Below are 27,578 nucleotides of genomic sequence, written 5' to 3'. Positions count from 1 at the left end.
GCAGTTCCATACCCGTATTTCACGACTTCACCTTCGTCGTTTTGATCCGCTTCACAGTTTTGGTACCTTTTTGCGGCCGATGCCATTCCCAGCTACTGATGTCGCGTTGTGCCGGGCTTAATTGGGCCAGTGTTTGGTAAATGTCGAGAGACTCACCGTCCGGAATGCCATATCCAATGCGCAACCCGTGCGGATTGGAGGGTGTTCGGCAGTCGTGCTGTGCCTCTTTGCGCAGTACCCGGTCAACCTCGACGGACGAGAAAAAGGCAACCGACTGTGGTAGATCGCGAAAGCCCACACTGAAAGTAAGCAGAAAAGCAGAACATATTTTGGCCGTTCGATACAAGACTTTCGGAGGGTGAGGTTAAGATGAACTGATGATGATTCCAATAGAAATGAAAAAAAAAATACAGCAAAAAGGTGGAAATGGTTCCGGACGATTCCACAGAACATCGGAACCAATTCCGTTAGGTAGGTGCAACCAATGCTTCCGGCACCGTCCAGAACCGTCTGGAATGCTTTAACAGACTTTTATCAATTATCATTGATTATCAAAGGTGCATACAGAGAAAACGATGATTGATGTTTTTCTGCGTCTACGAATATCCGAAACCTTGGATTAAAATTTCACCAATAAATTGATTGTACCAAGCGATAAAACCTCGTTTTTTTTAAATAGATCACACGCAAATGACTCTCTAGAGCTGGATAAAATGGTGTAGATTGAGCCTTACCGATGTGCGCAGAATGCTCGCGTCAAAAGATTTGTCACGTGTAGGGCTAGTGCGGCATGGTGTGCGTACCGTTCCGGTACCAGGTACCGGACCTCATCATGAAAGCTCAGACAGAACCGCAATTGACCGCCATTGGTTCCACCCATCAGCCACCGCATACATACCAGCATTAGGTGTAGAAAATCGACCGCTCCACTCTGCACCACCCAGTTAATCCGTGTCGGCAGGAATCGATCCTCCGTACCGTACTGTGGTTCCAGCGCTCTGCTGAGCCTACCGCCTAGAAACGGTGTGGCCGGTTTGGTACTGCCCGCAATCTCCTCCAACCGATTGAACATTGCACTCTCCGTGCCGCCCAACCAGTGAGGACCCTCGAACAGCTCACCAACAACTTTGTTACATACTCTCGCTAACCCGAGAGCCTCGTACACCGTCGAACGGATTGGTTGCATTGGATATTGGTCACGTAGTGCGTCCCGCAACCGGTACATCCGACGGCCCTTCGTTAGGGTGAACATTTTGGTCGCTTTGGAGCGTGCTTCTGCTCCGGTAAGCGTCGGATTAAACTGTTTCAGCAATCGTTCGGCAAACTGTTGGCCAGCTCCGTAAATTCGTGCGTAGTTGAGCACCTTGGCATGGTCACGCGATATTCCAACGGCTTGTGCCGTTACGCTATGCATGTCAGTGCGGGCGGCTTTGGTACCACTCAGGGTCATCCATCCGAACGGTGTACCACCGTATAGTCCCGTACCGGCGTCTCCCAGTACGGACGCTATCCAGAGCTCTTGGCTGTCTACATCCGCACCAACCAACCGATACCCAGCCGGAGCCTGTACCATCGCACGTAACTCTGATCCGACACGTTCTCGCTGTGCGTTACTTGCTGTCATCCAGGTCGGTTCCATGGCACGCCGCGTAAGCGTACCACATACAACGACCTGCGGTATGATCGCACCGACCGTACGGTGCAAATCACACCACACAACCAGTTGACCCCGAATCCGGTCCCGATTGTTGCGCCAGTAGGTAAGCATGCGCGCAATCTCAACCACCCGTTCGGCTGCCCGCCCATCACCGGCCAGCACGTGGTCGGAAAATTTGGTTAAAAAGTCCTTTGACAGCGGATTGCCAACACGATGGCCGGTGCCATCTTTGTGAGGGAGTTGCAGAAAGTAGCAGCATCCTTCCAGCTCGACATTACACCAAACACCCGAACCGTTATACGTGGGGCGTTTAGCTGTCGTAGCGCCAGATTTCCGTTGCCGATAACTATAATAATCCTTCCGGCTGATGGTTTTCTCAACTTGCTGGGCAAGTTGGTTCAGGGCTTCGCCACTTTCTGCGGATGATGCACCGGAATGGTTTATCTCTGCTACGGGACAGGCAGCAATTAGTTGCTCTAACGGTAAGGCTGTCTCGATACATTCTTCGTCTCGTTCGTATTTGAACGGTACCAGAAAACCCCAACCATGCTCGCGGATGTAATGCAACGGATAGCCTTCCCAGCAGAGTGATAGGAGCTTCGGTGCGATCTGCATACCGGTGCCCAACTTTCCGGACGGCCCGGGACACCAATCGTCGGTGGTCGGTTTCGAGCATAGCTTACGGTACCATTCCGGATATCCTGGTAATAATGGCCGTCGTGCCGGTAACCGGTTTGCAGTTTCGTACAAGTAGGCAAATTTATTCGCCAATCGTGACGCTTCGTCCGTGTCAAAATTTCCATTCATCACAGGCGAACGTTCCGGGATTGTAGTTTTCTTGCTGGCCAACTTCCCTGCTTTTAGCTTTAGCTCCTGCACGCTCCAATCTTGATCCCAAAGCCACAAATCCCGTCGGTAGGCTTCATCGTGCAGGAGTGAACAAGCAGCATCTGCCCGCTGGGCAAGCTGATGCTTCACTTCCAGATCGAGATCTTCAAACGCAAGATCGGCCTCGGTAAGGTAACGTGTCCAGTTACTGTTGACTGGCAGATAAGCACTGCCCATTTCTAGCATACCGACCAACGTTGCCGGATGTGGGAAACGTTCGCGAAACAGAGGCCACAAACGGTGCAGCACGGCTTTGGTCGCACGTACATCCTCCGCACAGTAGCTCATAAGGCTATTGAATTCAGACCGCACGTCCTCGAGCGAACCTTCCACGAACGTGTCGCGCTTCGTTTTCGCGAGCTTCCCACCGCCACAGTACAGTGCGTACACGTCGGCTAAATTGTTGAGTGAGCTTTGCTCGCTCCAACCCGTATCCTCCGCCGGAAGTTGCTTGGATGACTTTAGCATCGCCCGCTGGTAGCTAGTGATGCCGCTAACACACACGTGCAGCGCCATCGTGTCGAGAAAACGTAGGCCGGACGGTTGTAGAAAGTATTGTTCGCGTACCCGAGCACGATCGTACGATGCATTGTGACCAATGACAATCCGTGCCGGATGGGTGGAGTTACCTGCATTCTCCTCACTTTCCAGCGGAATCAACTCGGTATGCTGATAGTGGCTTGGTTGACGGATATCGCTAAATAGCAACGGGCTTCTCCAAGAATACCAACAGCCAGCCGTTCCAGTCGCTGTTGCCATTATCGGAAGCGGTCCTACCTTCACACATACCTCCACATCGAATACGAGCGCTGCATCGGTTGGGTATGCGATGGCGGTTGCACTTCCCGTTGCCGGGTCGTACCGTGTCCAGCCGGGCGCTTTTGCCCAAACATCTGGCAGTGCGGGTGTATCCTGGGGCAGCTGCTCCACGGCACGCCGATATGGTTCACTCTGCTCCTCAGAAATCGTGTAGAAATGTTCCTCAATGTTGGCACCGCGTAGCGGTGGCAACTTCAGCTCTACGTCCGGTAGCAGTACCGGCTTCGAAACATCGATCCCATGGCGCAGAAGCTCTTCCTGGAGCGATTTTACGCGGGCCGGATCAATCCGACCGGTGGGTTGCTTTGTACGTGAGTTTGGTTGGAAAATTTGCCGGTACAGAGAGTTCGAAAGCATCTGTATGTTCATCTCGTTCATACGCGGTCCTTCATCGATCGGTGCTGGTTGATCCTGTGCGTTACCATTACTACCGGTGCGATTAACTGTTAGCGGTTTCAACCGGCGTACGGTGCTGTGCGGTACAATATCCTGTTTTGAGGCAATGCCCACACTGAACCAACGGCGGTGGACCGTCAACCGCATCATCATCTGCAAATGGAAAGTTATACGACACAATATTTGATGGTTGGACCCTGTTTTGCCGGTTTGTTTTACTTATTACCAAGGCTGCGCGGACGAATATTAAACAAATAGTGGAAAACTGACAGAAGGCTTTTGTTTTGATCGTGTGCGCACAGTGGCGCAGTTTCCACCTTATAATAATTAAATTTCAGTAACGTTTTATTTTTGATGCTATTTTTAGAAACAACACGTATTTTGGTATAATTTGAATTATATTTGCTTTGCTATTCGGATCCATCCTATTGCGATGGTGTAAAATAATGATAGGTTCTCTAAAACGCATACACGGTTCCACAGTGCCGGAACCGGATTGCACGTGTGATTCCAGTTCCAATTCCAAGGAAAAGGAATTGACGGTTCCATCGTCCGGAACTGTTTAGAACCGTTAGAACCGTCTGGATGCGTCGGAACCGTCGATCCAGAAGTTACACAAGGCATTTTCTTCTTAAATTTGTCCTTATCTCGGGCATACTTAGTTATGAATGATTAGATTAGTTGGTATGAAATATAGCTAGAATTTGAACATAGATCCTTACTCTTTCCATCAAGAGCTCAAGAGCTGGTCCAGACGATTCCAACGGTTCCGACGGCTTCGACGATTCTGGACGGTTCCCACATTCCGAAAGGATTGGTAGTACCTATCTGTCGAAACTGGTTCCGATGTTTTTTTTTAATCGCCCTTTCCCCTTTTTCCTATTTGTTCCCATCCCTAATGTAAATTCAAATTTTCTTTCAAAATTAAATTGACAGTGAGCAATGCGTCATGTCAAACCAAAACAATAAACTTTGAAATTTGAAGTGACGTGACCGGCACTGCACAGACGCGGATAGAAAAGCGGCAAATTGAAGGCGCACATATACACAACAAAACCAACTGTTGCTCGATCTTTATCTCTACTGGCTTCGGGATTGTCGTTTTTTGGTAAAAGAAATCATGGACGCGTTTGTGACACAGATTGCAAAAATCGCTCCCTGCCGTGAAGCGATCGTCCGCAAGCTCTACAAGTACTACCTTACGGGCGATCCTTTCCCACCAGCCCTCTATATCTATGGCCAGTCTTCGACCGGCAAATCTACGATTGTGCGCGAAGTGTTCCATAACGATGCGAACGGTTTACGGTGCGCGCACATCAACGCAATCAGCTGCTACACCAACAAGTTACTGTTCGAAAGCATTGTCCGGCAGCTGGAAGGTGCCGAGTTGACACCGGCCAACAATTACAGCTACGATCGGAAGCTGGAATATGCGAAGGATTTCCTTGCCGCCCTGCAACAGCTCGATGCGTCCGGAGCGTACGTAATAGTGGTCCAGTATGCAGACCGGCTTCGTACGATGGCACACAATTTGTTGCCATTGTTTCTACAGCTGCCAGAAGCGACCGGGTTGAACATTTCCGTCGTGCTGCTGTCTTCGCTGCCGTTCGAGAAATTCTACATCAAAACAGGCCTACCGCCAATAGTGAAGCTGTTCGTGCCGGAGTACACACGCAATGAAATCGGACGCATACTGATGAACGATTATGCTGCGGTAAGAGGTTTTTGATAATTTACCTTCGTTTCAATGATCAAAAATATACCCTTATTTCCTTATGTAACCATCTACACCCGGATAGGTGAAACATTTTTTGTGGGAGTATGCATTTTCGCGGTCAAGAAAGCTTCCAACTTTTTATCTGTAATAGTGGTAGTTACATGGTATTAGGAAGGATAGGAATTACGACCGTATAATTAAAGTTCTTGAAATATGTTTGAAGTTCAGTTTTGATATGAAAATTCAATCTTTCCAAAATTGAAAATTTAGTGGATATAATTAGTTCTTTAGGTTCCGATTTAATTAGTTCTTTGGGGCGGCCCGGTGGTGTAGGCGATTGCAAGCCGGTCTTCAAACGGCAGGACCGGGGTTTAAATTCCATCCGGACCGTCCCCTCGTAGTGAGGACTGACTAACCTCGCTACGTGGTATTCATAAGTCAAAGCAATACGGCCAGGCCGTTCCTTCGAAAAAAAAAGTTCTTCACCTAAAGGGGACATTTCTGTTTCTAGCCACAGTTCCTCTAGTTTTCTAGAGAAAGTTTCTAAAAAAATGCATTCTTTGCACTTCATTTCTGCTTCTTGGTTTTGCGCAAGACTTCCAAACTGTGTTTGTGACAGGTTCGATTAAAAAATTGTATATTAGAAATTTATTTTTTAGGGTTTTCACATTTTGAGTTTCTGTTTCAAAAAACAATAGAGACTATGGTATATATTTTCACATTTGATTATGATTTTTTTAATATGCGGCTTGAAGGTGAGAGTTTTATCTAACAGCAAGCCCAAGTACTTAGCTTTGGAGCGCCTTGATATAGTTATTCCATTCAATTGTAAATTTTCGTTGGGTGTTTTACGTCTGCTAGTGAAACAAGTGAAAAATATGCCTTAGGATTTATTATGGTTGATCTTCAATTTACACTTGTTTTAGTATTTTTGGTACACTGTCAGTAATTTGTTTAGCGTTTTAATAATTGATTTCGGCAGTTTACTACAGATACTAACGGCTTAGTCATTTACATTTTTATTGACTGCAGTTTACCATATTATGTATATGTATATGCCGTAAAGATAAATAACTTTTGATCTGGTCGTCGTAATTGCATGAAGTTTTCAAGAGAGGTGAGGCTATTTGTTATCTAACTCATATCATTTAGTTGATTTTTTTTTTCTTGTAACATCTATATTTACTTTAGCGCTTCTAGCGCCAAACATACTTTCTGTATAATAATATGCATTTTCCATTTTACAGAATCTGATTTTTTATGAATTAAACGTGAAAAGCAAATAATTAAAATGAGTGCTTCTTTTTACAAAACTCAAGTGATCAAATTTATATAGTCAATAAAAATAGGCGAAGACGTGTCGGATAATCATTCTCAAGGTTTCAAACAATTCAAATGAATGGCACTTTTCTATAATTCAAGCAATTACGCAGGCTCTCGTATGTTAAGACTAGAAAAAGCATATCCATCCGTATCTGTATGCCGATCGTGCATCGAATCTCTTCTAAAACAAGCTTCCGTTACAAAACAATGACTATTCTGCTGCAAATTAAAGCGTTTGGTCGATCACCAAGAAATGGATTAGTAATTCGTAAAGCCAAAAAACGAGAGAAGTTATGCATAAAAATAATATAGTATGATCATTGTGAGATATTTGATGTTAAGAAAAGTTTACGACTGCTGTAAACAAAATAAAACAAAAAACAAAACAAATAAAAACTCTGACCAGCGAACAATTGCTTATCGTAGATTGAAGATTACAGTTTTGCAAGTAAAAAATAAAAAGAAGACGAATTTTAAAACTTTCTAGTAAATGTTATTCCCCCGACAGCAAGTAGTCTCCTCTTTCTTAAAGATTTCATGTAAATACGACGAGCAGATCCAAAGATACTAGCTTTATAATACGGCAAAATACAAACTCCTGTACAAAAAATATGACCTACTCGGGTTGGTGATTGTACAAGTAAGGGGTATAACTCGAAAATTCAATTAAAAGTTATATATTTTAATACAATACAAAAATCTATTTTTTGCATTCTTAAAGTTTCACGTTGATAGTTCCATTATATCAAATGTTATTAACAAAAATAAAAGTGCAAAACATAGCCGAGTAAGAAGTGGTCTTTGAAGTAAAGGTTAAAATACAGACTATGGTGAGTTTTACAACTAACAACCAGTTGCACAATTACAGCACATCGAACGGCTTGCGGAGCAGGAAAACTCCACCGCAAATGACCAAAAATGGTTGGCTTCTATCACGCAAGATTTCCACTGCAACTACATCAACCTGTTTCTTGGTACGTTTTGGAAGGTGTGTCGCGATGTGAAAGAGCTACGTCTGGTCGCTGCCGAATGCTTCCTTCCGTATTGTGAACCCATACGGGACGGTACGATCCCAGCCACCGATTCCATCTGCCTGTGGCGCAACATAACGAAAACGCTCAAGCTAGCGCTTAGCACGATGTACATGCGGCTCGGAACGGAACATTCCACCGGCCGACCGGAGAAGACATCAGACATTACCGCTGCCCAGTATATCGAGCTGCCGTATTACGCCAAGTATCTGCTGATTGCCGCCTACCTGGCGAGCAACAATGCTACGAAGGAGGACAAACGGCTGTTCGTGAAGAATCATGGCAAGCAGCGTAAACGGTTGCAGACGGTAAATGCAAGGGCGAAGGTGGTAGAAAAGATGGCAACCAAGCTTGGCCCGAAAGCGTTCAACGTTGACCGGCTGCTGGCCATCTTTTACGCCATACTGGACGAGAAGGTCGGTCTGACGTGCAATCTGATGACACAGATTTCAACGCTGGTACATCTGAAGCTGCTCGCGTACGCGTCGGTCGATGGCGGCACGGGAATGTTGGACGGTTCGGTTACGCGGTTCAAGTGCACCGTCGGATTGGACTTTATCATGCACGTTGGTCGGATGGTGGGCTTTAATGTGCGTCAGTACTTGACCGATTTCTTCTAAACCTTTGGTTTGTTTATTATGTGTACATCCTTACTAACTGCTGCTAAGTTGTCTACTAACAAACATTTCGAATAAATCTTACAAAAACACAGGCACTCTCTAGGCGTGTATTATTTTCACTAAATAGCTAGGCAGGTCGGATATGTGTATCGTTTCAGAGAGGGTAGTATCGCGAGATCGAAGCCGTAGCAGACCGGTGTAAAGCGTTTTGGCGTTTAGCAGCAGAATGTACGGCACTCCGATCTGATCGAGCTCAGCTATTTGATGGTCGTGTGGCATTCGACCGAAAACACCATCATCGTCGTGGTGGACGGTAAGTTTTGCGGCCCGCAGTACGTACTCCAGATGTTTCGAAAGATCGTTCAAATTCTGCTCCATCGTAATTTCATCTGGAAGCGACGGTAAAATAATTTTTATTTTTTTTTTTTAGTATGACAATATTTACGCCATATTGTCCGACAGTAAAATTAGAAGAATAAATTATTATTCGAGCGAGAGAGAAAGAGAGAGAATGAAAATAAAGGCGGAGAATGCTTTCATACCTTGGCCACACTGGTTTTCCAGCTGATAGATAATGGCACACTTGTAAGGAGCTATTTTGCGATGAATTTTAACACACGCTTCCGACGCTGCATTACCCTCCAATGCGTCCATCAGGATGGCAAGAGTGGTTCGGTGCAAATTGTTCGTAACGCGTACGATCGCGTTGCACGGTTCGCTAACGATCCTTTCACCATCATCCGGCATCAACGATAGCTCCAGATGGTCTAACTCCAACTCTGTCCTGTCCACGAACCGGGCACAGATCGATACGGATGTGGTATTACTGATGCTTTCCTCGTCGTGGCGCACATCGGAGATGAAGTACCGGCCCGGATCGACCGACCAACGCATCCACCAGATCTTGCGCTGTCGCTGCAGTTGGTAGAGAAACTGGTTTGCGCTCGACGATGGTAAGAGATAGGTCGTGCAAAGTTGTACCGTTTCTGGCAGGTGCAGGATGAAAGTATCACCGATCGGTACCAGTAGGTTCTTCCCCGTTTCCTCCATCATTACGCCAAATGGGAGCTTCAATGCTTTGTTCTGCTTTTGTACATTGACAACGTTTTCCTGCAGGTTGAGATTACTTTTACCCAAAAAAACCGGCACCGTATCGCTACTGCTGCTGCCGAACTGATTCCATTCGGCGTGCAAATTGTTAGCCAACATCTGACCAGTCGGGGTTAGATACAGACCACACACAGCTGTCTGATTCAGCGTAAAGTGAAGAAATTTACTGCGCCGGCAAGCTTCTAACAAATCGATCATAGTTTTAGCAGCTCGTGCCATCGTGCGTGACTAAAGATACGATTGTCCTGCCTGTTCGAGCGGAATGTTTCCAGGCGGTGCTACGAAGTATTCCTCCTCCACCAGGGCCGCGTTTTGCAGTACCTCGGTCTGCCGGTCCCCGTCATCGACGGTGTCGGTACGCAGTGCAAGCTTTTCCCGCTCCAGCACACTGTACAACGGTTCCACGTCGTCTGTATCGATGGGAATGATACGCGACGCGAACTCGATTGAGTCCTGTAACGTTTCCAATGCTTGTCTGAAACAGTGAGCTATTATTGAACGGAACTACACACCTTTGCCTTCTGCCGTACTTACTTGCTATCCAGATTTACAAGTGACAACCTTTCAAGCAGTTGCACCGTTTGTTGGTTGATTGTAATGGATGATGGGTCTGCCAGCAATACGAGTCGGTGCGGTTGCTGGGGGACTTTAGTTGGATGCTGTAAAGGTTTCCCTGGCCAATTACGGCTAACCCACTTTCGGGCTTCCTTGGGTGATTGTGGTGAAGCTTGCAGGGTGGAAAGCGAGTTTCTCGATGGAAAGCGGGATAGGACACTACGCAACATGTTTCGATAAGCCGAGCTGGTGAACATAAAGCAATCTGTAATGCGATCGACTGCTCGTCTTCAACAATGTTACGATTTGACGCACAGCCGTACTGGAAAGGAAGAGAAAATAAAGTATGTGTTATTAAAATATAACCGAGCATATTCCCGGGATAAGGCAAAGAATAAGTAAGAAATGCCTTATCATTATGTTTGTTTAACATCGTCGTCACAAGCGGTGTTGACAATACGGCATTGCACCGCCATAATTAATTATAAATAAATGATATTAATAAATATTATTAAAATATAAATTTTCTATCTTTTCATAAATTTATATAATGTATATATCCAACAATTGCAACCCTAAATTGAACGCAGCGAAATTTTTGCACATCCCCCAACAATATTTCAACATGCTCAGAATGGACGAGTTAAAATTTTGTCAAATTAACGAACATTTTGAAACCAAAGATACATGCTACAGTCTCATAGACGGGGAAGAAGACCATAAACATAAACATAACACAACTTGCTCTAAACATTCGAAATTGGCCTGGATGCGTTCCATCGCGATCTGTCAAAAGCAAAAGAAAACAAAGGACCAATTTCCAGTTAATATCTGCATGGGTTATTTTAAACGTCTAAACGTCAATGGGATGGCCCAACCACGCACAATCGTTATGGAATGTACCATCCTGGAGGTTTACATCGCTCGATTCGGTTCTATCTGTATTTCAACCGGCACAGTTTACCGGGAACCTTCGCTGAAACGCCGTGCCGTGATCGAGTATAGTGTGGCATTTTGTGAAAATTGCATTGCCAGAAGCCTCTCAGACTGTAATTCTACAAGCACAGAATACCGGAAACAGTCGTCGACGAACTGAACCAAGTGGTCTCAGGAATCGTAGTGTGAAATTTGTTGAATCTTGAAGTTTTGCTTGCTTAGCTTTTCACGCAATTCTCCAGTAAGTGTTTTTTCTTCGCTACCATTCGATTAGACGCTCGCTAACCACAAATAGTTGCTAGTATAGATCTGCTCGGTTAAAAGAATGATCTATAACGCACGCCCCCATACGCAGTAAAGGAATTTGTATCCAGTCAGCGTTTTATGTTTCTCCGTGTGTTGGACTTCTCATCCATGATAGTTATTTCCTGTAACGTGAGAACGACTGCTGGATACTGATGAAGTAGCTTCGCACCGTCGTGTCGTGAAAGTGTTGATGGAGCAATAGGTTCAGGGCCTCCTCGAACATGTTGCATATTACGTTCGAACATGTTAATCATCATTGTTCGGTCTCTCTAGTGTGTACTTCGCAGGGCGATTCCAGTACTTGTATTGCAGGGCGATTTTGCTAGCGTTTGCATACGGCCTCCATTTTCTGAGACTCAATTGAAGACATCAGAAAAAGTGCAAATCTCTACCATACATCAGCTTCAAAATTGTGTCGCTTTGGGTCTAGCGTTTGTTCATGGCATCCTTGATTGAATTTGACTGTGGGTTCAGATCGTTCCAGTTTTTGCTTATCCTTTCAGTTTCAGCAAAATCCTTCCTTCCTAGCTCCTAGTTCCTAGTTCCGAGTGTGATCGGGTGCATTATCTTAGCATTGTTGTTGATACACAAACGAAAGTTTATTTTTTAAACCGCTCCACACGAAACTTGATTTTGCGATAAAAATGCGGTTTGGTATGGTATGGAAATGTATCAAAAATCGACAACATTTCAAAAGAAAGTCAAATTTGCGCTTCCTTCTATAGCCGAGTTTAACGTAAATGTGAATGGTGAATTGTATGTAGTAAAAGCTACCGCATATCACACTCCTCCTTGATAAACCATTTCTGCCAACGTTTTGTTTCGTAAATCAAATCCACCGCTTATCCGATATGCTGTATGTGTGTTATTCTGTTTTACTTCTTTGAGACTCCCTTACAACAAAGTAATAACGTATTCTTATATGCTTTGTTCTAGGATCTACTATTCCCGATGCTGATTGTCGCTTGAACTTACTTCGATAAATTCTGAACCAAAAAATTATCCACTACCCAGGCCTTTAGAATCTTTCTCAAAAGAGCCATGTATTTTGCTTCGCTTCGAGGTAGGAATCGACAGTGGTTCGCTTCTTGACATTTCATCGTTGAACGCGTCTCGGTTCAGTATGAGCTTTGGTTCTATAGTATCATTTAGCCTTCTTATCTTGTTCTATGCTTGGTTGATTGTGTTGCAAAATACTGGAAATCTAGGAAATCAACGTGACGAGTTGGAAACAGGTGCTGCACACATTTTGTTCTCACATTCGGTGGCGCATGTGACGATTACATTAACCGTTGGATATATCCTATATTTTAACTATTGAACGCATTTATGACTTTTCGAGTGGAAGTGTAGCTTTTTTAACCTAAAACAGGAAAAAAGAACGATAGTAAGCAGTTATTATTAAATCCTTAACAAATGCTTGTATTTTGAATAATAATTCTTACCATGCTTTTTCACCCAAACAAACCACAGCGAATCTATCATGTTGCCTGTTAAAACCCGTAACATCTTTAAGGACGTCGTGAATGGCTCGCGAGTGCAACCGTTACGTCAGCAGATGGAGAAAAACTTGAAAGATGCGTGTATTGGCCGACTTAAGCCATGGAAAAGTTGCCAAATCGATACCGATGATACCAGTTCGCTAACATGGAGCCCTAATGGGCAGTTTCTCCTAAGCGCATCAAATGATCGTAAGATTAGTCTATGCAATCCTTTCAATGAATCTCTAAAACGTATTAAAACTCCGCATGCATCGCAAGTTACGTGTGCGCGATTTATGTCTCACTCGGACAATCTAGTCGTGTCGGGTTCGCGAAGGGATGGACTAATGTGTTACGATTTTAGCGTAGCACAGGGAAAAACCATCATTATTCCAATCTTCCGTAACTGCACCACACACCGAACAAATCAAATCATACCCATACCATCGGAAGCCAAGAGTTTTATCAGCTGCCACTCGGATCGCACGGTGCGATTCTTCGATATCCGGTGTCACTATAACGAACAAATGAATGAATGCAAAGACAACATACTGCTACGTATGAAGTGCATACCAACAGCAATGTCGTTATCACCAATATCAGAGCGATACATTGCTGTTGGTGATTCTAATGGCTATGTTTGTATCTATGACCGCCGTAATCCCGGAAGCAACTTTGCTGCACCTCCAATGAAAATATTTTCTTATCCAATGATGACCACTGAACATCCTGCCGTAACATCAGTAGCCTATGATGATTCAGAGCAGAACATTTTATGTAATTTCTACGTGGATTCCCTATACCTGTTCGATGTAGCAAATCACTCTGGGCTAAGTGACGAATCGGTGCTGGGTCGAGAGCCATGGATACCGATTAATGACCGGGGTATACACAACAGTCCGTTTTTGGACGAATCAGATTGGATACGAATTACACGTCAGGTTGTTAATTTCGCACATAACTTTCAAGAGCTGAGCTTGGAAGGATTCGATAACGCGTCGGATGTTGTGGAGGGATGGTTTGCGGAGGTTCTAGAGAATGATGTGGAAATCCCGAACGACAGCGACAATGATGAAGCCATGGACGAAACGGACAACCATGCGGAGGTTATAGAGAATGATGTAGATATCCTGAGCGACAGCGACAATGCTGAAGCTATGGACGAAACGAACAACCAGCACGAAAGCCAAGCTGCTGGACGAAGCGGTATCCCGACAAATACAAACGAATTCTTGTATGTTAAAAAATCGTACAAAACTCGTCACAAATTTAAGTAAGTGTTTTTTAATAGTCTTTCTACTACTTTTTCCTTATTTTCTGTAATGATAGTTATCGTATCGCATTCGTGCTGTGCCATCCGGACCCGATCAAACAATTAATCGCCATTTTTCGACTTATATCATTCATCAACAGTACGGGCTTGACGGACGTTGGATTTTGGGGCAACAATTATGTCTTAGCCGGGTCTGATTCTGGGAACGTGTTCTTTTGGGATAAACGCAAAACTGACTGCATCATGACTTTGATTGGCAACCGCGAATCGGTGACCACCGTTCAACCGCACCCATCGCTAGCGATTTTTGCTACAGGCGGTGCGGATGGGTTAATACGAGTTTTTATGCCGCTGGGTGAATACAGCCTGTTGGACGACGAAACTATACCAAAAGTAAGTGCCAAAGTTGAAATATTATGCTTCATACAGAATTGTTTTATCAACTCTATTATTATCTCTTTGTTCTATTAAGGTACAAAAGGAAAAGGAAGAGCAGTTGGCCAACCGACCACGCCTATCAGGGGTTGTGTTAAATTACATGAATAGTTATTAAACCGTGGAACCGTGGGTAAACTTTTCCCTAAATTGTTTTTTTTTCTAATTGGGGGGGGGGGGGGGGGGGAGCTGGTGGAGATGGGATTTGAATCCCAGTCCTGCCGTTTGAAGACCGGCGCCGCTGTCGCCTACACCACCGGGCGGCCGTTATCCTTAGTAGGTTATTCTATATGTACAAAGAATTAAAAACACTGTGAAAAGGCTTTACCTTACTTAACGAAGCTGCCTTACGCGTACGTCTAGTTCCTTTCTATACGATTTTTCACAATAGTTTATAATTCCAGAATAAACGATATGGTGCGCATAGCTGCATATTTTACAAACGAATGCATTGCTCCGTTTTCTTCGTACCTTAAAGTTAATGTAAAATATGAGAAAGCTGTTAAAGCAAAGTATCAACTTACGCATAATTCAGTCACACAATTTCGTCGTGGTTCCGAATGGCAGAATTCTTAACAGTAATTATCGCTGCCGGCTGCCATAGCAAAGCACACAAACACACGGACGCACGTACCTAAACGCGTTAACGAAAATCGCCACAATTAATGACAAGATTTTAATTCAAAACACTACAATATTCTAGATTAGGATTAGCGAGGAAATCACTTTTTGGGAAGTGATGAGTAAAATTATATTACAGCTGTGCTCATTCTCCACAACCGCCTGAAGGCCAAATGTTCAGACAGATGTCTGCTATTAGGTTTATGCTCTGCTCGCGACGTGTTGGGTTGGAATTGAAATCGTTTTACGACATTTGCTAATTTGTATTTTGATCATGTTAGCTATAATTGAGTTTTATTTGATTTTTTACAAGTAAAATATCAAAAATACACACACACACACACACACACACATACACAGAATAATTAGCCAAATTTTATAAAGGATTGCAAGAGTGGTTCTTGATCAACCACCATATAGTGGTGTTGTGTACATACGCCCGCTCGTATTGCATTGCGTATGAATGTGTGTGTGTGTGTGTGTGTGTTTGTGACTCTTGCAAAGTTTGTACAACGCAAGCGAAGGAACAGGTGCATTACCGCGTAAAATAACTACAATACACTATTACCTACAGTCAACCTGTCTCCAGCACTGGGAGAAACATCAATCAGCCGCTGTCCACTATTGGATGCTTGTGTGATAAGCGTGTGGGAGAGAAAATCATGCCAGGACGCCCTCCACGATAGTTAATAAAGGGATATCATTCGTCGTTTGGACCAGGTCGTGCATAACGGGACGGCCATTGGTGGTGCTAAGGTTGTGCAGTGTGGTAACGAGAAAGGAATAGAGGGGGAAGTGCTAAATACGGGGGTGGGGGGTGGTTCATCGTGGTGTCCCGCAGCAAATTAGTGCTAGCATTCCCCATTGGCCACCAAAGGTTACGCAAGCAAGGAAGGTTTCGCGAGCTGCTCGGATGGTTGTTTTGTTTTGGTAATCAGCATACCCGTGAAAGACAGGGGGAGCGTACAAAGGAACGTCAACACGGTACGCAACGAAACCACAAATCATCATGACCAGTACGGTGGTGATTCTGGAAGTGGTACGATTGCTACTGTTGCTGGTCTTACCTGGGAAGGCCAGTACGGACGGTACCGAGGGTTCGCTCAGTGGTACCCGACCGGTTGCCGCCGCGCCCGTGCTGATCGTGGTGTCGTATGATGGCTTCCGGACGGAATACCTACAGCGCAACAGTTCCGCTTACATTAACGAGCTGCGGCGAAACGGTACTTCCAGTGCGTACCTGCGGAACGTTTTCCCAACGAAAACCTTCCCGAACCACCACAGCATCGCCACCGGCGTCTACCCGAACATGCACGGTGTGCTGGCGAACGGTGTGTACGATTCGATCCAGGGTCCGCTAAACTATTCGTACGAGCTATTTCACTTCAATCCGGAACTGCTGCCGATTTGGGTAAGATTCTTTCTTTATTTTCAAATTCCCGTTCTAAGTAAAAAGTAATAGTGTTCTCTAGTGTTGTGCTTAATGAATCTTTTAGGGATAGTCATTCATATGAATCGTAACTGAAGAGCCATTCAAATAAAAAATTGAAAGTCGTCCCAAAAGATTCGTGATTCTTTAAAGATTAGTGAGTTTTTTAAGATTCGTGAGTCTATTGTGAATTTGAGAATTGAGAGTTTTTTTTAGATTCGTGAGCCTTTTGTAAATTTAGAAAATATTATAAATCTTTTAAAGGACGCGGGCCACGAGAAATTTCATAATAAAAAAACAGGTGCTTTTGAGTATGTTTGAAATTTTCTCGGATTGAAGTCTCGCTTTGAGCACCTGGCGCGCGCACAATCTTTTTACACGAGGCAACGGAGAAATGGCTGAAATTGCAAAATAGAGATTTTTTTACTGTTCTAGATCGATTTCAACAGCTTCAAATTTCCCGTGGTCCGGGGCCTTAAGATTCGCAATTCACGAAAGGTTCATGGTTTATTATTCGTTTCTGAAATTATCACTTATCAATTATTTGTTTGGTGGAATCACAAGTAAAGAGAAAAAAATCTGATAATGTATCTATTGTCTTAACCAGTGTTCGATTCACTTTCAGAAATGAATACTAAAATTTGGTAAAACGGTTAAAGAAGGCAGCAAGAACTGGGCGACAAGGAGTACAATGAATCTTTGGAGATTAGTAAATCTTTAATTATTCGTAAATATTTAAATATTCATAACTTTTTCGAGATTAACGAATCTTTGGAGTAGAGATTCAGATTAATTCATTCAGCTGATAGATTGTACGTCCTAAGTAAGTGTGAGTGAGTGATTTAAATTTTTCTAATCAATGATTTAAATAAATTCCTCACAAAGAGTTTTTTCAACTCTTCTGGGCTTCGAAGAACAAAGAGTGTTCCCAAGGAGTTAATATTTTATTTTTTATTTACATTTTATTATAACGGTCCAGTGCCGTATTGTCCCAAGGAGTTAATAGTTTCCAGAAAAATTCGAATCGCTAGGAGCTTTTATTTTTTTAGGGTTCAAATTAAGATAGAATTTTGAAATCTCTTTGGAGTTCGTGGCGCAGCGAGTTGTCATAGATGTTATGAGAGGGGTGACGTCGTTATTAAAGGTAATCGTGCCACAAACCCTCTGGCCATTAAAAGTTCAGTTAAAAGTAGCTCCCGGCTCCTAAAGAAAATTGACCTTCAAAAGAGTTGTTAAAAGTATTAAGTCGCAGTATGGAGTAGGTAAAAGTGAATTAATTCATTGAAAAGAGTTGTTATTCTCATTACTAATTAGTAATTACAAAAAAAAAAAAACATTCCCATTTTCTCACTCATGCAGTCTTTGAATCAATATGCTGGCGGACACAGTGGATGCATGATGTGGCCCGGAACGGACTATGGCTACGGTACGCGTAATCTGACGTGCAGTCACACACAAAGATTCAACCTATCGATACCGTGGACGGAACGTCTCGATACCGTCTTCCAATGGATACGGGACGCTGAACGACCCGCCAATCTGGTGCTGCTCTATATCGAGGAGCCTGACTTCGATGGTCACATTTACGGGCCCGAATCAGAGCGTATGGAACAGCTGGTCGTGAAATTGAACGAGCTCACCCGCCAGTTACATTTAAAGATTGCCGAACAACGTTTGCAGGAGCGCGTAAACGTCGTACATCTGAGCGACCACGGGATGGAGGTGTTGATGCCGAAAAATTTCATCAATCTATCCGCACTGGTATCGGGCGACCTGCGGTACGATACGTACGGCACCACACCGGTGCTACAGATCGTGCCGAAGGTCGAGCAGGACCGGTCGGAGCTCTTTCGGCAGCTAAAGCGGGCGGCCGACGCGGACGGCCGGTTTGATGTGTACATGCAGGAAAATTTGCCGGCCCGTTGGCGGTACAATAACACGCGACGAACCGGTCCCATCACGGCGGTGGCGCAGCTTGGCTACGGGTTCGATGATATGTGGGGGACTGTTGAGTACTATCGAAAGAAGTACCGTATCGATGGTAAGTAATGAATTTGGATTTTTTTCTTTTGTTTTGTTTGTTAAACTTAATTAAGTGACGTAATTAGAACCGGCCCGGTGGTGATGTGGCAGGATCGGGGTTCAAATCTACATCCGGACCGTTCCCCCATAGTGGGGACTGACTATCCAACTACGTGGTATAAGCAAGTCAATGCGCCATTAAATGGTCAGCGTGACCTAGTAGGGCATTAACACTAAAACGAGCTACCAGTCATTTTGAATGGTTTTGAATTTTTAAAGTGTAATAATTTTCTCAAGCAAAATAATAAGAACATTGCTTAGATCTATCAAAACGTGTATTTTGAATCACTTACATGTTGTTTTTCGTTCTTGGTATAGTAAAAACATATGTTTGAGCCACTTCGACAGGGTCAGTCAAAATGACTGATCATTCTTGAGGGCAGATATCTCGAGTTGTGTGTAACAGATTTTTTTTATATTTTCAACACTTATCATGTACTTTGTTTTCAACATAAAACAGTTTTAATCATTATTGTAGTGTGTAGAACAGTTGCAGGAAAACTATTTATTCTAAAAACAATCCTATACACTGATAGAAAAGTGTGTAAAAGTATAATTAAAAATCATTTATGGAATGCTCCAAGAAGAAGAACTAGAAGAGGATAGAACTAGATAGAAAAACGGTGCTTGTTGTTTTTGGGCAGGGATAGCATAGCTTACTGTCTGGGGTCAAAGGACTAACTCACCTCACCCGGCGCGTTTCGTATTACACCGTCCCGGGGTAAATGTCGCCTCATGGACGAAACCTTACAAAATGTGCTTGCGCAGTACACATTCTGTGCTATTATTTTACGTCGGTGCGTACTATCGGATTTGACAGCAGATAGTGAAAATTCGCGCCAACATTATTGCGCCATCTTGAATCTGATTGGGCCAGTAGTAAAGAGCTTGTCACGTTTGCATGAGTGTTGGCACATTCGGAATTCGTAAGATTCGATAGTTCAATCCCTAGGAAGATTCGATTCGGATTGGACTCTAATTGAAGGATTCGATCCATTTTGTATTAAATTGGGATTAGAATCTTTTCGATCCGATTCGGATTTGATTGCGATTTGATCCGACGGTATTATATTCGATCTAATGGGATTCCATTGCGATTGGAACGATTGTACGTCCGGAAAGTACTGTTGACCGCTGTTGACCGGAAAATAGGTCTTATGAAATTTGATTTGCAGAATAGATGGTAAATATAATCAAATTATTTAAGATAGCTGATTTCGACCATTCTAGGAATATGATTGAAATGGAAAGTAGTATGAGTATATAGTATGATTGAAAATAATTTCTATAGAAAATTCGTTCACTCACCCGCTCAACGCCAAGCGGATGACGAAACACCGAACGAAATGCTTGCAAGGATTGGAATTCGAGTATTCGATTCCTAATTGAAATTCGCCTACTTTAGTTACTAGCTTCAACGTGTCTATGACGGTATGTTTGTCAATGAAACAGGCAGGTTTAATGTGCTCTTGTTTCTTTTGTTATGCTTGCCCCAGTTACACCGGACACACCGTACGGTATGCATGGGTACGACAATACGCAGCCCTCGATGAACTCCTTCTTCTTCGCGTACGGTCCAGCCATACGGGAGCAGCTAACCGTCGAACCGTTCGATACGGTCGATCTGTATTATATGTTTTGTGAAATACTTAACCTCGCACCACCGGCGTATCTGGCAGGCAACGTAAGCCACATCCAGCACATACTGCGCAATAGTTCGCGAAATGATGACGGCGATGATGATAACGATCCGAATGGAGGCAGCTCCTCGAATGTGACACGCGTAGAAACAATCGCAAGTAAGTGTAAATGCTTGTTGCCCGATCAGCCTTACCAACGCTCCTTTGCACATCTATAATAGCTTAAACCGTTTCTTCTTTTCTAATTACAGTGATTTTCGCCGGCAGCCTTTTTGTGTCCTTTGGCATAATGAGCCTGTTTGCGCTCGCCGTGATTTATCAGCGGCGAAGGCGCGAACACATGGTACCACCGTACCTGTACGAGGAAACGGAAACGTTCATCGACGAAGGCAACAAGATGCTGCACACCAGCACCACCAACTCCTCGATAAATGGTGATGTTGTGTCGGTTGACGTTTGAAGCATAAAAAGGGAAGCAAACAAGGGGTTTTTTTTAGTTTCGTTTTAATTGACCCCGATGGATTGAAAGGCTGCCGGTTTTGCGATCGACGAACGAATGCTTTTTGTATTTTAAATTGAAAATTATTACGCATGCAAATTGGTTACACAACTTGAACATTCCGTTGCGGGAATCGAACAGAAGACACACAGTGGCAGAAGGGTAGCGAACAAATTTTGGCAATTTTATATCTATTTTTATCTCGTTTTTTTCTGTAAGTGCAATTGGCGGTGTACGCACACTGTCATCAGTTGATCTTAAATTGTTTAATTACTTTGTAGCGCGTATAATGAGGAAGGAGAAACAGAGACATTACACTGAACGATGAACACGAAACAAGCCTAAACAGAACGTTTTCCCAAATTATTGTAGGCTAATGGGGCAGACGGGGGCCTTAATGCCGCTTAAGAGGATCTATCTATCTACACCAATTTATTGTACATACTACCTACAATCTAATATATCTATATACAAGCAAAGGAAAGCAAACCGATTAAAGCAGGACAAATTCCCAAATCGGATTTTTAGATACTTGAGATACGTCGTGACACAGTTACGGTTTTTTCGTAAATTTTCGTAGATGTGGGAGATGCTGTGTTTATAAGAAGGGGCTAACCAAATCGATGTCGCGCGTATAATGCAGTCACGGTAAAGCTTTACATACTGGCGCATCTCCACATCCTACTCTTGTTCATCACAGAATCGAGATTTTATTTTGTTTTTATACATACCCCAAAGATAACTATTACCGCTAATGCGCTGGGTGTAATGGAATTAGGAGCTAGCAAGGATGAGAAGGGTAGTGAATAAACATAGGTAATCATAGGTAATCATAATAGGTTCTAGTTCGTTGTATGCAGCAACAGCAGCAGTGTTAACGTACCACGTTGCAGAACGTTTATGTCGTCCATCTCCCTTTTCCTCCCTTTTCCATACTTTTATACAGTGACCGGCACTAAAATAAGACAACTAGCTATTGCACATCTGGTAAAAATGATATTGCCAATCCAATTTTCAACGGCATATTTATTTATTTATTTATTTTTTTTTGAAATTTTAGTTGAACATTTTAGTAATACGTTCCCGTCATTGGATGAATCATGAAATCAATTGTTAGTCGCTTTTTCGATTCTGATGTAAATATAGCCGAAACACATAAGACCATAAAACAAGACTATCCATGAATTTAAAAACTCAGAGAGATTTTTTAATAGTTTTCGGCATCCCTTTTTTACAATTTTCTACTCTACGAATGGTTAGGCCTGCAAATACAAAATGTTAGATTTTTTTGTAGAATTTTTTTCTTAGCTTTTTCATTATTACATAATCATTGATGAACTTTAGGAAAAAAGAAGATGATATAGATAGTTTAGCTGCTGATGATCATCCTAACAAAATTTGGTTGTACCTAGTAGAAGTATCATAAAAAGTGGACATAACAGCAGTCTTATATTATTGGCGGTTACTGTACATATTTCGTCACCAGACAACGAAACGTAAACGGAATCGCGTGAACAAGTATGCGTCAAAATAGCATTAAACAACTGGATACCTATCGTTTAAAAAAAAAGGTTAAAGCTATCTATTGTGATATTTTCTACGCGCGAATGACTAGAAGAGAAGGGAATACGAGAGCAAGAGATCTAGCAATAGTGACGGAAACGGATTAAGATTTAAGGTCACCAGTAACGAGAGAAACGTTTTAGTGTGTAAAACAAACGAAAAGAAAAACCCGGCAGCGCAGCTGAACCTTTGCCCGGGAAATGTTTTGGAACGGAAACCTTCGCAATTGCCAAATCAGTTACTAATCAGCAGCGGGACAGAGGCTTTAAAAGTTGAGAGAGCAGGAGGACGAAAAGAGAATGGATGATAAGCGACTTAATCGCGGTCGTTTGGTGCGATAAAGGAACAACCTGACATACATGTACATCATAATACCACACAGCAAGTGAATACTAACGCCATATCTAGTAGGGAAGTTATGTCTGGGGATGAAGCTGCGGGCTGGAGGAAAAATCGTTCCCACTTGCAAGCCAGCAGAACTTTTATTCTTTGCCTTTCTACTTTCAATTCTGATGAACATTTTTATGAAAAATAAAAGTTTTAGGAGAAAAATAATATTAGTTGCGCCCTGCGTGTTTAGCTGTAGAAAATTTAATTTTCTCGATGTTCCGTTCCCACCCGTGATTGATGCTTCAAATACGTTGTGAATTTATTTCATTTTTATTGCTTCAACTGCAACAGATGGTACTTCAAATGCATGCACACACACATTCATACGCAATGCAATACGAGCGGGCGTATGTACACAACACCACTATATGGTGGTTGATCAAGAACCACTCTTGCAATCCTTTATAAAATTTGGCTAATTATTCGGTGTGTATGTGTGTGTGTGTATGTGTGTGTGTGTGTGTGTGTGTGTGTGTGTGTGTGTGTGTGTGTGTATTTTTGATATTTTACTTGTAAAAAATCAAATAATACTCAATTATAGCTAACATGATCAAAATACAAATTAGCAAATGTCGTAAAACGATTTCAATTCCAACCCAACACGTCGCGAGCAGAGCATAAACCTAATAGCAGACATCTGTCTGAACATTTGGCCTTCAGGCGGTTGTGGAGAATGAGCACAGCTGTAATATAATTTTACTCATCACTTCCCAAAAAGTGATTTCCTCGCTAATCCTAATCTAGAATATTGTAGTGTTTTGAATTAAAATCTTGTCATTAATTGTGGCGATTTTCGTTAACGCGTTTAGGTACGTGCGTCCGTGTGTTTGTGTGCTTTGCTATGGCAGCCGGCAGCGATAATTACTGTTAAGAATTCTGCCATTCGGAACCACGACGAAATTGTGTGACTGAATTATGCGTAAGTTGATACTTTGCTTTAACAGCTTTCTCATATTTTACATTAACTTTAAGGTACGAAGAAAACGGAGCAATGCATTCGTTTGTAAAACATGCAGCTATGCGCACCATATCGTTTATTCTGGAATTATAAACTATTGTGAAAAATCGTATAGAAAGGAACTAGACGTACTAGGCGTAAGGCAGCTTCGTTAAGTAAGGTAAAGCCTTTTCACAGTTTTTTTTAATTCTTTGTACATATATAGAATAACCTATTTTATAACATCATCTTGTGACGATGGCTCGAAACTAATCTTTACAATCTAATAACAATCCTAGCTTCCTGTTGTTTATTTTTTAGAATTGCTGAGGTTGGGGTTTCATTCTATTTCAAAAGTATCCAATTACTCATGTAATTTAACGCAAACTTCTCATGAAATTTAGCACAAAATCTGATAGGCGTTTTCGGTTGTTTAACTGCTCTTTCTTTTTCTTTTGTACCTTAATAGAACAAAGAGATAATAATAGAGTTGATAAAACAATTCTGTATGAAGCATAACATTTCATAACTTTGGCACTTACTTCTGGTATAGTTTCGTCGTCAAACAGGCTGTATTCACCCAGCGGCATAAAAACTTGTATTATACCATCTCTACCGCCTGTAGCCAAAATCGCTAGCGATGGGTGCGGTTGAACGGTGGTCACAAATTCGGTGTAGCTAGCCAAAGTCATGATGCACTCAGTTTTGCGTTTATCCCAAAGGAACACGTTCCCAGTATCAGACCCGGCTAAGACATAATTGTTGCCCCAAAATCCAACTTCCGTCAAGAGCGTACTGTTGATGAATGATATAAGTCGAACAATGGCGATTAGTTGTTTGATCGGGTGCGGATGGCACAGCACGAATGCGATACGATAACTATCATTACAGAAAATAAGGAAAAAGTAGTAGAAAAAGACTATTAAAAAACACTTACTCAAACTTGTGACGAGTTTTGTACGATTTTTTAACATACAAGAATTCGTTTGTATTTGTCGGGATACCGCTTCGTCCAGCAGCTTGGCTTTCGTGCTGGTTGTTCGTTTCGTCCATAGCTTCAGCATTGTCGCTGTCGCTCAGGATATCTACATCATTCTCTATAACCTCCGCATGGTTGTCCGTTTCGTCCATGGCTTCATCATTGTCGCTGTCGTTCGGGATATCCACATCATTCTCTATAACCTCCGCATGGTTGTCCGTTTCGTCTATGGCTTCATCATTGTCATTGTCGTTCGGGATTTCCACATCATTCTCTAGAACCTCCACCAACCCCACAACATCCGGCGCGTTATCGGATGCTTCCAAGCTCAGCTCTTGGAAGTTATTTACGGAATCAAGAATCTGACGTCTCATTCGTATTAAATCTGATTCGTCCACAAGCGGACTGTTGTGTATACCCCGGTCATTAATCGGTATCCATGGCTCTCGACCCAGCACCGATTCGTCACTTAGCCCAGAGTGATTTGCTACATCGAACAGGTATAGGGAATCCACGTAGAAATTACATAAAATGTTCTGCTCTGAATCATCATAGGCTACTGATGTTACGGCAGGATGTTCAGTGGTCATCGTTGGATAAGAAAATATTTTCATTGGAAGTGCAGCAAAGTTGCTTCCGGGATTACGGCGGTCATAGATACAAACATAGCCATTAGAATCACCAACAGCAATGTATCGCTCTGATATTGGTGACAACGACATTGCTGTTGGTATGCACTTCATACGTAGCAGTATGCTGTCTTTGCATTCATTCATTTGTTCGTTATAGTGACACCGGATATCGAAGAATCGCACCGTGCGATCCGAGTGGCAGCTGATAAAACTCTTGGCTTCCGATGGTATGGGTATGATTTGATTTGTTCGGTGTGTGGTGCAGTAACGGAAGATTGGAACAGCGATGGTTTTTCCCTGTGCTACGCTCCAATCGTAACACAGTAGTCCATCCCTTCGCGAACCCGACACGACTAGATTGTCCGAGTGAGATATAAATCGCGCACACGTTACTTTCGATTCATGAGCAGTTGTTATGCTGTTCAGGGATTCATTGAAAGTATTGAATAATCTAATCTTACGATCATTTGATGCGCTTAGGAGAAACTGTCCATTAGGGCTCCATGTTAACGAATTGATCATATCGGTATCGATTTGGCAACTTTTCCATGGCATAAGTCGGCCAATACACGCATCTTTCAAGTTTTTCTCCATCTGCTGACGTAACGGTTGCACTCGCGAGCCATTCACGACGTCCTTAAAGATGTTACGGGTTTTAACAGGCAACATGATAGATTCGCTGTGGTTTGTTTGGGTGAAAAAGCATGGTAAGAATTATTATTCAAAATACAAGCATTTGTTAAGGATTTAATAATAACTGCTTACTATCGTTCTTTTTTTCTGTTTTAGGTTAAAAAAGCTACACTTCCGCTCGAAAAGTCATAAATGCGTTCAATAGTTAAAATATAGGATATATCCAACGGTTAATGTAATCGTCACATGCGCCACCGAATGTGAGAACAAAATGTGTGCAGCACCTGTTTCCAACTCGTCACGTTGATTTCCTAGATTTCCAGTATTTTGCAACACAATCAACCAAGCATAGAACAAGATAAGAAGGCTAAATGATACTATAGAACCAAAGCTCATACTGAACCGAGACGCGTTCAACGATGAAATGTCAAGAAGCGAACCACTGTCGATTCCTACATCGAAGCGAAGCAAAATACATGGCTCTTTTGAGAAAGATTCTAAAGGCCTGGGTAGTGGATAATTTTTTGGTTCAGAATTTATCGAAGTAAGTTCAAGCGACAATCAGCATCGGGAATAGTAGATCCTAGAACAAAGCATATAAGAATACGTTATTACTTTGTTGTAAGAGAGTCTCAAAGAAGTAAAACAGAATAACACACATACAGCATATCGGATAAGCGGTGGATTTGATTTACGAAACAAAACGTTGGCAGAAATGGTTTATCAAGGAGGAGTGTGATATGCGGTAGCTTTTACTACATACAATTCACCATTCACATTTACGTTAAACTCGGCTATAGAAGGAAGCGCAAATTTGACTTTCTTTTAAAATGTCGATTTTTGATACATTTCCATACCATACCAAACCGCATTTTTATCGCAAAATCAAGTTTCGTGTGGAGCGGTTTAAAAAATAAACTTTCGTTTGTGTATCAACAACAATGCTAAGATAATGCACCCGATCACACTCGGAACTAGGAACTAGGAGCTAGCAAGGAAGGATTTTGCTGAAACTGAAAGGATAAGCAAAAACTGGAACGATCTGAACCCACAGTCAAATTCAATCAAGGATGCCATGAACAAACGCTAGACCCAAAGCGACACAATTTTGAAGCTGATGTATGGTAGAGATTTGCACTTTTTCTGATGTCTTCAATTGAGTCTCAGAAAATGGAGGCCGTATGCAAACGCTAGCAAAATCGCCCTGTAATACAAGTACTGTAATCGCCCTGCGAAGTACACACTAGAGAGACCGAACAATGATGATTAACATGTTCGAACGTAATGTGCAACATGTTCGAGGAGGCCCTGAACCTATTGCTCCATCAACACTTTCACGACACGACGGTGCGAAGCTACTTCATCAGTATCCAGCAGTCGTTCTCACGTTACAGGAAATAACTATCATGGATGAGAAGTCCAACACACGGAGAAACATAAAACGCTGACTGGATACAAATTCCTTTACTGCGTATGGGGGCGTGCGTTATAGATCATTCTTTTAACCGAGCAGATCTATACTAGCAACTATTTGTGGTTAGCGAGCGTCTAATCGAATGGTAGCGAAGAAAAAACACTTACTGGAGAATTGCGTGAAAAGTAAAGCAAGCAAAACTCCAAGATTCA

At 42.7% G+C, this 27,578-nt stretch overlaps 7 protein-coding genes across 7 annotated transcripts in view; 3 read left to right on the top strand and 4 right to left on the bottom strand.

Annotated features, from left to right (window-relative positions):
* The window catches only part of LOC126561974 (dynein axonemal intermediate chain 3-like), a 216,142-nt gene that overhangs the window by 56,427 nt on the left and 132,137 nt on the right, over positions 1 to 27,578 (bottom strand). The window lies entirely within an intron of this gene.
* LOC126563727 (DNA polymerase subunit gamma-1, mitochondrial) lies at positions 20 to 3,913 on the bottom strand. The gene is made up of 2 exons (XM_050220400.1): positions 735 to 3,913; positions 20 to 299 (listed from the first exon to the last, which is right to left on the bottom strand). The coding sequence occupies exons 1-2, from the start codon at positions 3,911 to 3,913 to the stop codon at positions 20 to 22; spliced, it is 3,459 nt and encodes a 1,152-aa protein (XP_050076357.1).
* On the top strand, positions 4,877 to 8,456 carry LOC126562271 (origin recognition complex subunit 5). Its single transcript, XM_050218734.1, has 2 exons — positions 4,877 to 5,474; positions 7,669 to 8,456. The coding sequence occupies exons 1-2, from the start codon at positions 4,881 to 4,883 to the stop codon at positions 8,449 to 8,451; spliced, it is 1,377 nt and encodes a 458-aa protein (XP_050074691.1). The 5' UTR covers positions 4,877 to 4,880; the 3' UTR covers positions 8,452 to 8,456.
* On the bottom strand, positions 8,551 to 9,780 carry LOC126558866 (DNA polymerase subunit gamma-2, mitochondrial-like). Its single transcript, XM_050214948.1, has 2 exons — positions 8,994 to 9,780; positions 8,551 to 8,840 (listed from the first exon to the last, which is right to left on the bottom strand). Exons 1-2 carry the CDS (start codon positions 9,778 to 9,780, stop codon positions 8,551 to 8,553), a joined length of 1,077 nt encoding a protein of 358 aa, XP_050070905.1.
* LOC126561773 (glutamyl-tRNA(Gln) amidotransferase subunit C, mitochondrial) lies at positions 9,790 to 10,346 on the bottom strand. The gene is made up of 2 exons (XM_050218092.1): positions 10,096 to 10,346; positions 9,790 to 10,036 (listed from the first exon to the last, which is right to left on the bottom strand). The coding sequence occupies exons 1-2, from the start codon at positions 10,344 to 10,346 to the stop codon at positions 9,790 to 9,792; spliced, it is 498 nt and encodes a 165-aa protein (XP_050074049.1).
* Positions 12,842 to 14,665, top strand: LOC126563722 (DDB1- and CUL4-associated factor 6-like). The gene is made up of 3 exons (XM_050220384.1): positions 12,842 to 14,112; positions 14,169 to 14,505; positions 14,585 to 14,665. Exons 1-3 carry the CDS (start codon positions 12,842 to 12,844, stop codon positions 14,663 to 14,665), a joined length of 1,689 nt encoding a protein of 562 aa, XP_050076341.1.
* On the top strand, positions 16,178 to 20,779 carry LOC126557111 (bis(5'-adenosyl)-triphosphatase enpp4-like). Its single transcript, XM_050212778.1, has 4 exons — positions 16,178 to 16,579; positions 17,957 to 18,638; positions 20,176 to 20,478; positions 20,571 to 20,779. The coding sequence occupies exons 1-4, from the start codon at positions 16,178 to 16,180 to the stop codon at positions 20,777 to 20,779; spliced, it is 1,596 nt and encodes a 531-aa protein (XP_050068735.1).

Source organism: Anopheles maculipalpis, chromosome X (assembly GCF_943734695.1).
Source record: "Anopheles maculipalpis chromosome X, idAnoMacuDA_375_x, whole genome shotgun sequence".
NCBI classification, from domain to species: Eukaryota; Metazoa; Arthropoda; class Insecta; order Diptera; family Culicidae; genus Anopheles; species Anopheles maculipalpis.
This window is presented reverse-complemented; position numbering and strand designations above follow the sequence as displayed.